Source organism: Hemibagrus wyckioides, linkage group LG05, assembly GCF_019097595.1.
Source record: "Hemibagrus wyckioides isolate EC202008001 linkage group LG05, SWU_Hwy_1.0, whole genome shotgun sequence".
In the NCBI taxonomy this organism is placed as follows: domain Eukaryota; kingdom Metazoa; phylum Chordata; class Actinopteri; order Siluriformes; family Bagridae; genus Hemibagrus; species Hemibagrus wyckioides.
This window is the reverse complement of record NC_080714.1, coordinates 2,437,513-2,446,758: the sequence shown is the minus strand read 5'-3', so window position 1 is coordinate 2,446,758 and position 9,246 is coordinate 2,437,513. Positions and strand designations below refer to the sequence as shown.

Sequence of the window (9,246 nt, the reverse complement as noted above, 5' to 3'; positions counted from 1 at the left end):
ATCCCTCCATCAGACCTTCTCCTCATCATCATCTAGACGTGAGTGTGTGTGTGTGTGTGTGTGAGACAGATAGAGAGAAAGACAGACAGACCACAGGCCTCATCATTAGATGTGATGTCCGGCTGTGGCTTATTACCATCTCACCAGCACTTCACTAATGTTCTGCTGCTCCCTTTTAGCCTACTGAGAGACTGTTAACCCCTCTGACACACACACACACACACACACACGTATGATGTTCAGATGATGATGAGTTGGCGAAGCAGGAGGAGGAGGTGGAGGTCTGATGGACGGATTTAAACTCTAAGAGAAATATCAAGCATTCTTCATGGTTCCTCTTCTTCCTCACACCTCTCTGCAGACCTTCTCCCTTCCTGCTCACACACTCAGACCAGAACCTTCATTATTACTGACCACATCACCTGGTCAGGATCTGCTGATCTGCTCATAAATGTTCCAGAATAACAGTAGCTGCAGATCTCTGGATTACACCGATGCTCTTGTTTCCGTTTCCGTAGTAACAACAGATGGATGAGAAAACAGCTGTAAGACATGTGAACATGTGTGGAAGGAGTCTCCGGTGTCAGAGGAGGTTAGGTTCATCACTGATATTAAGTGGAATTATAAACTGATAAACATTAATCTTAACTAGAGATGGAGGAAATCGTCTGGTGTGTAATTTAATATATATAAAATGGAATTGTTGTCAGATTGCTGAGAAAGAGAGAGAGAGAGAGAGAGAGAGAGAGAGGTGGATGTGTTGGGATACAGTGGAAGTGATAAGTGTGAGTGATGAGTTGGATGTAGATGATAATCACATGGTTATAGAGTTTAATCTCCATCACACTTCCCTGATCCTTCCTTCCTTCCTTCCTTCCTTCCTTCCTTCCTTTTCCTTCATTTTTTCCCCTCTTTATGTTCTTCCTTCCTTCCTTCCCTCATTTATTTCCCTTTTTGTTTTTCCTTCTTTCCTTCCTTTTCTTTCCTTCATTTTTTTCACTTTTCATGTTCTTCCTTCCTTCCTTCCTTCCTTCCTTCCTTCCTTCCTTCATTTTTTCCCTCTTTATGTTCTTCCTTCCTTCCTTCCTTCCTTCCTTCCTTCCTTCCTTCCTTCATTTTTTTTCACTTTTCATGTTCTTCCTTCCTTCCTTCATTTTTTTCACTTTTCATGTTCTTCCTTCCTTCCTTCCTTCCTTCCTTCCTTCATTTTTTTCACTCTTTAAGTTCTTCCTTCCTTCCTTCCTTCCTTCCTTCCTTCCTTCCTTCCTTCCTTCCTTCCCTCTTTATGTCCTTCCTTCCTTCCTTCCTTCCTTCCTTCCCTGCTTCCTTGTTTATCTTTATGTGACAGAACCTCTTAACTACACAATCCTGTGCTTCCGTTTGTCCATCTGAGTAGAAAACACAGAGGATTTAGAGAGAACTCTTCAGGAAGTATCCAGAACCTTCCAGAACCTTCCAGAACCTTGTCAGCATGTGCAGGAACCCAAACCCTCGGCGTTCCTCCGTCTGAAACCCATCTGATTTTAGAAGCTAATGAAGTCCTTGAAGTTTTTTTTTCATCTTGTTGCTTCCTTTTGTGTTTGACTTAAAAATTTCCTTTCATTTGTGGAAACGTATTTGATAAGTGCACAACACACACACACACATATACACACAGACACACACACACACACACACACACACACACACACACACACACATATACACACAGACACACACACACACACACATATACACACACACACACACACACACAGACACACACACACACATATACACACAGACACACACACAGACACACACACACACAGACACACACACATATACACACAGACACACACACACACACACAGACACACACACACACACACACATATACACACAGACACACACACACACAGACACACACACACATATACACACAGACACACACACACACACATATACACACACACACACTCGAGTCTCAGTCTTAAAGTCTTAAAGAGGTTTTAATAAAGGCGTCAGAGCTTAGTTGGTGACAGAAAGCAGAAAGGCGTCACACAGTCGGAAAAAATTTTTACAGGATTGTGTCATTCTAATCCCAGAATTAAAAAAAGGATAGATGTTTTAACGCCATTACGGAAAGTCGTGCCGAGACGACCTTTAAGAGACGGATGGGATTAAATGAGGAAAAAAGAAGCCGTGAGGAGATGTCAAGCCCTCTCTGTTCTCCTCTCTCTCTCTCTCTCTCTCTCTCTTTTCTCCTTCCTTTTCGGCGGAGGAGGAGGGAACGGAGCGGAAGAGCCGAATGGAAATGAGAGAGGAGAGCGAGTGAAAACCTCCTGCGCCGGGAGATGAGTCTGTCATTAGCCTTTCGGTGGAGATTAGCTTGTCATCTCGCCTTTCAGAAAAAGCAATAAGAGCAGAAAGGCAGAGGGGAAAAGGAGAAAGAGAAAGAAAGAGAGTTGAAGGGTGTGATGGCTCTGACCCGCACGACCCTGATGGACGGCACAAGATCAGGGATTTAGCTTAAGTGAAAAGGAGCCGCTAATTAGGGAGATGGACTACATTACCCACGTGTCCCGGTGTGTGTCAGTGACAGGACGGTGAGACTGGACCAGCCTCTCACTGCTGTAATGGCCTCAATTATCCCAGCGTGTGAGCTTCACTGCCTCTCCGGTTTAAAGGTTAAAGACTGGCTCTGTTCCTCTTCTAATGAACTCCTCTCGCCTGCGGCTTCCTACTGATCAAGTGCACTGCCCGGGTCACTACCGCACACACACTCCTCTTTTAGTGACCGACTTTCTCTCTCATTACCACCAGAAGGACTTTATTCCGATACACTGCTCTGTGTCTGTTTAGAGCTCTGATTGCCTGGAAGTGGGCGTGGCCTAAACAAGATTTCTAACCAGAGTTCCTTCTGGAAACAGTGGTGCATGTAGAATCTCAGCATGGTGTGGATTCCACCTCGGACTCTTCCTCGTCCTCATCCTCGGCACAATCACTCCGGCTCACATAAAGATCCTGTTCTTTTTTTTTGTTTTCTTTTGTTTTTTTGTTTAATTCAGCTCAAAAAATATTATTTTATCTGTGTGATCCTCACCAGGCGGTCAGTGAGGATGAGTAAAGGGACAGTGTAAGAGCATCACCTTCATGTTCACTGATGAGTTCTCTTGTTGTTGTTGTTTTTGAGCTTTATATCAGATATATTTATTTCACTCAGAGGAAAAGAAAAACCAAATGCTCTCATGACCTTCATGTCCTGATGTAGGAGCTGAGCTGAAGAAGAATTGTGGCAGGATTGGTAAGAAGGGAGAAAGGAAGAAAGAAAAAGAAAGAAAGAAAGAAAGAAAGAAAGAAAGAAAGAAAGAAAGAAAGAAAAAGAAATACATGAATAAACAGATAAATAAAAAAGAAAGAAAGAAAGAAAGAAAGAAAGAAAGAAAGAATTAAAAAGAAATGAATAAATAATAAAAAAATAAAGAAAAAAAATAACTAAGTGAATGAAAACACAAATACAAAAGAAAGAAAGAAAAAATGAAAAATAAATAAATGAATAAACAAATAAATAAGAAAGAAAGAAAGAAAGAAAGAAAGAAAGAAAGAATTAAAAATAAATGAATAAATAAATAAACAAAAAAAATAAATAAGAAAGAAAGGAAGAAATAAAGAAAGAAAAAATTAAAAATAAATTAATAAACAAACAAATAAATAAGAAAGAAAGAAAGAAAGAAAGAAAGAAAGAAAGAAAAATAAAAATAAATAAATGAACAAACAAACAAATAAATAAACACATAAATAAATACATTAATAAATATTAATAGAAATCAGATCTCCACACTCTGCTGGTTATTTCTGTGGTGTTCACTGTCCTGAGGTTAAAGAGTGTATTTCTCTCTGCTCCGCGCTCCACACTCACGTGACCCCGCGTACTCGACTCTTCAGCTCTGACGTGTCTGAGTTAACGTTAATCATCACTCTGTGGATCAGGAGGTTGAGCTGTGAATGACCCGTTCTCCTCGACGTTCTCTCTGCAGGACACCGAGATCCTGAACACGGCCGTGTTGAACGGCAGGACGGTGGCCGTGCCGGTGAAGGTGGTGACCGTGGCAGTGGACGGAACCATAACAGACGTTTCAGACGCGGTGCAGTGCAGATCCACAGACGAGGACGTGGTCAAGGTCAGTGAAAACACACACACACAAGGGGCAGGGCTTTTTTCTCCTGTCCGAGTGGTGGATCTTCCTCACGATGTTCTTCATTCCTTCACTTTTTGTTCGTTAGCTATTTTCATCAATCCACCTGAAAGCGTGCGTCTAGATCTTTAGAGAAAGAAGTTTCTCTTTCCAGAAGTAATTCAGAGTAAGAGGCGGTTATAAATACAGACCCCTCGGTGTGTAACTTCAATAGAAATGCAAAAAAACCCAGCCGAGTGCTTTACACCAAAAAAATGTCAGTTGAAACCCAGTGAAGTAAAAAAATTCATTCTGTTTAGCCAATTATAGAAGCAAATTCAGCTAAATGTTCATGTTCATGTTCATCCAGACTTCTTCAGCTCACAGGAGGAAATGATCCAGTCTGTTTTATTTGAACATGAAAATGAACCAAAGTTTTGTGCAGAACTTCAGCAGCTCTCCAGCAGAAGCAGTTCCTCAAAAAGAAGCGTGATGGTTTTAGAGAGTCAGAGAGTCATGAACGTGAACGTTTATTACACACTGCTGCTGCACAGAATCAGGAAGTTCCAATCCTGATGATGTCACAGCCGTACTGTACACGCTGTCTCAGTGGGAGGGGCAATCACAGAGACACTAGTCAATCATAGGTGTCTGTGAGCTCATGTATGCGAAAGAGAACCAGCTCTATTCCCTGGACTCTGTGTTATTACCCATAATGCACCAGTGCACTAAGAAAGAAAGAAAGAAAGAAAGAAAGAAAGAAAGAAAGAAAGATTGAAAGAAAGAAAAAAAGAAAAAAAGAAAGAAAGAATTTAAATGAAATAAATCTCTATTCCCTGTACCATGTTCTCTGTGGTATTACCCATAATGCACCTGTGCACTCCACTTCCACAGAGCATGGCCATTTCTTTCAGTTGAAATCTGGGCAAGACGAATATTTCAGGTCTAAGTGTGACTTGAGGATGTTTAATCCAACACACCACCTCCAGCTAATAAATACCAACCCCCCCCCCGCACCAACCCCCCGGAATCTGGCCACTGGTCAGCTGAGGAGACGTGAGAGTCGGAGCTGAAGGAAGTCGTCCTGGTGGAGGAGAATTTGTTAGAGTTTATTTGAGACTCACAGAAAAAAGCACAACTCGTTAAAAAAATACAAAGGAGGATGGAATAATGGAGGAGCCGGTAACTAGGAAACAACAGAACAACTGCACACGAAAACAGGAAGTAGTGACCATATAAGGAAAGTGGAAGGAAAGTGGATCAATCTTGGACATCTAATGAAGGATAAAGAAGCTGGGATGCAGTCGGGGTGGATGATGTGAAGAATAGTGGAGAGTGTGTGTGTGTGTGTCTGTGTGTGAGTCTACACTACAAAATGAAGTGTAAACTTAACAATATTTATTATTAATATCTGTAACTTACAGCTGGAGGTCATGAAAGTTCTGGAGCTACTTTTACTGTCACACGCACACACACACACACACACAGCAGAGGACAGGACACTGACTATAAAGCTCCACTACACTAACTACTCTGGTATAAATCCATCTAAATCACTTTATAATACATGACACTGTAAAATAAAAAAATTAATCGCTAATAAATCTAAAAAATGACCGTGACCGTAATTAGCCGTGACGGAGGGCATTAAATCCCACCTCATCAGGCTTCACCGCTTACTTGATTTAGTGGAAGGGTGTAATTGACATTTCGCGAGGTAAAGAGAAAGACGTTTCTGTCGTCCATCAGATCTGATTCCGCTCTCGGGTTTCCCCCGACGCCATGGAGCCGGAAACTCTGAACCTCGTCCCGAAAACAAGGCAGAATTCAAGCCCATTTTCTATTCCCGCTTTATTCCTAATTAGGGTCATGGGGGTCTGCTGGAGCCTATCCCAGTGCACAATGGGTGAAAGGCAGGGGTACACCCTGGACAGGTCACCAGTCCATCACAGGGTCACACATATAGACAGACAACCACCGATGGGCAATTTAGAATGAATCAACCTAATGTACATGTTTTTGGACTGTGGGAGGAAACCGGAGTACCCAGAGTAAACCCACGCAGGCACGGGGAGAACATGCAAACTCCACACCTGGCCGCCTGTTCGAACCCAGGATTCAAACCCAGGACCTTCTTGCTGTGAGGCAACAGCGCTAACCACTAAGCCACCATGCTGCCCAGAATTCAGTCAGTTTTGGGAAATAAATTCTGTGTCATTTCATTGCCCTCTGTTCATCCAGATGAATATGGCGGGATAATTAGATAAAGCGCGGTAAATGAAAACATCTCTGCACTCTGACACCGATCCCAAACATGTACCTGAGCGGAGATAAAAACACCTGAATCTGTTTGTATGGAGTGCAGCCATGACCTCATCCACCACCTCCGACACATTACTGCTGCAAGACATTTCACTCTCACAAGCACAAACAATTAATTAACACCAAATTACAGTTTATACAGGAATGATTGCGCAGGATATATCTGACTAAAACACAGTGTGTGTGCTTTCCAGAATAACTCTTGCTTTCAATTCTAATTACACACTTACGGTTTGTTTGTTTGTTTAAATTGTCATCAAAAGAGAGTTTACTGCAGCATCGGGCGATACAGTGGTGGTACGATGGGACAGGTACTGGGCTCTGATTGGGTACACTGGCTTTTGGGGTGGGAACTGTGATCCCATTGGTTACAGTGGTAAGTGGATGGAAATCAGCTTTGATTGGTTACTGAAGCTTTGAGGGTGGGACACTATAGCCTGATTGGTTACAGTGGTATTAGTGATGGGACATACAGCTTGATTGGTTACAGGGGTATTAGAGGCAGGATCGATTGGGTGTCACTGAGGGTAGGATATGTGGTTTGATTGGTTACGGTGTCAGATGAGGGTGGGACACTATGGTCTGATGGGTTACAGTGCCACTGCCGATGGGACATACATTTTGATCAGTTACAGGGGTATTAGGGGCAGGATCTAAGCTCTGATTGGGTGTCACTGAGGGTAGTACATGTGGTTTGATTGGCTACAGTGTCAAATGGGGCTGGGGCATATGGTTTAATTGGTTACATTGTAATTGAGGGTGGGATATGATTCAAATAGCTACATTGGGGGTGGGACATGGGGTTTGATCGGTTACGTTGTCATTGGGTGGGACATGTGATTCAATTTGTTATAGGGTATTAGCAGCAGGATCTAAGCTCTGATTGGATACAGTGTCACTCGGGGTGGGACATGTGGTTTGATTGGTTATGTTGTCACTGGGGATGGGATATGTGGTTAGACTGGTGACCAGACAGAAACTGTGTTTTCTGTGACTCTGTTGGTGGGATGTTGTTGTTTTTTTATTGGATTTGGAACAGGAAATGCAGTCTTATTGGTTACAGTGGTGTTTTTTGTGAGAACTAAGCTCTAATTGGTTACAGTGGCTTAGGGGGTAGAACTTATGGTGTTATTAGTTACAGTGAAAAGGGGTGGGACTTATAGTTTGACAGGAGACAGTGGCATTGGAGGTGGGACTAATGGTTTGATTGGTTGCAGTGGCATTGGGGTAGGACTAATTATTCAACAGGAGACAGTGGCATTGGGGTGCTACTAATGGTGTTGTTACTTACAGTGGCATGAGGGTGGGACTTGTGGCTTGACTGGTGACAGTGGCATTAGGGGTGGGACTTATGGTGTTGTTACTTACATTGGCATTATGGGTGGGACGTGTGGCGTGACAGTTGCATTGGGGGACTTATGGTTCATTGGTTACAAATGAGTTGTTAATGGGAGTAATGGTTTGATTGGTTATGGAGGCATTGGGACAGAAACTTCAGTCCTATTGATCACAGTGATGTTTGGTCTACAGGGAACTGAGCTCTGATTGGTTATAGTTGGACTGGGGGGTTTGATTGGTGACTGTGGGCACTGGGGCCAGGAGCTGCTGTTTATTGTTTACAGGAGTATTTAGGTCAGGAGCTGTTATCTGGAGCCTCTTTTTCCACGTCAAAGCAGTACCTCTAACTATCTATCTAAAACCACTTTCTGTAATGTTCAGTGACACTTAAACCCTGACCTGTGCAGCAGAAACCCTGGTGTAAGAGTCACCTCACACTTAAACACGGAGAAGATCGATGGATCTGTCTCTTACAGCAGTGAGTCATACATAAGACACACAGGCAACAACATGGCTGATGGCTAGAGTCTTATTAAGGTCACCGACACAACATGATGTATAGAGACACCTCAAGCTCAGGCTCTTTCCTCAGGAAACTTCCATCCTCTATTGAACTCTAGAGCTGCAGAAACGACCGCAATGCACTCTGCGGCTAATGACACACTTAAACGAGATTTTAAGAAAATGGCTTTAATAGCACACACACACACAGACACATACACACACACACAACAACAAAGGAACAAGCTGAATAGTTTTCATCCTCGCTGAACTTCACACCGAGGTTGATAGCTGGCTTTGATTACAGCTCGTTGTTCTATTACTAAAACCTCCCCCTGCTGAGATTCCCGCAGCGTTCCGCCGCTCCGTCTCGGGTTTGATGTGAAGCGTAATGGCGTTTTTTTTTTTTTTTTTTCAGTCAATATTCCCAAACATCATCTCTCATCACCAGTCGGCGCTCATTACATCCTCCATCCAAACATCCCAAATAGACACTGCTCTCTCTTTCTTTTTTATTCTTCTGTTCTCGGTTGCCTTTGATATTTCGGCGTCTTTGTTGGCTTTTGTCTGGACGTTTCGTTGTTACACTTTTATCACTGTTATTATTTCAGCTTCCTTTCCGTCCTGACGCGCACATGGACCGGGGAAATAATAACACAACCTTTCTTATTGCGGTCATTTTGGCTAAGAGAGGTACTAGATGAACGTTTTAATGCCATTCTAGTTGTGTTATTCTGGTGTTTATCATTTAACGTGACAAAGAAAATAAACACGTGAAATCGTGTGATTATGATCAGCGATGTCTCCTGGTGGATCGTGCAGTGAGTCGGTCAGTGAAAAGTGAAAAAAACTTCAGCTAGCAAAGGAAAGCCAGTAACATTGTTAAGAAAAAGAAGATTAAAAGTACAGCGTGAGTTTTACTTAATAA

General features: G+C 42.6%; 1 protein-coding gene across 2 annotated transcripts in view; it reads left to right on the top strand.

Moving 5' to 3' along the window:
* The window catches only part of si:dkeyp-14d3.1 (transmembrane protein 132C), a 247,448-nt gene that overhangs the window by 211,741 nt on the left and 26,461 nt on the right, over positions 1-9,246 (top strand). For both annotated transcript variants that reach the window (XM_058390126.1, XM_058390127.1), the window contains one exon: positions 4,020-4,163. In XM_058390126.1, coding sequence (XP_058246109.1) covers positions 4,020-4,163 — 144 coding nt within the window. The remainder of the gene's footprint in view (positions 1-4,019; positions 4,164-9,246) is intronic.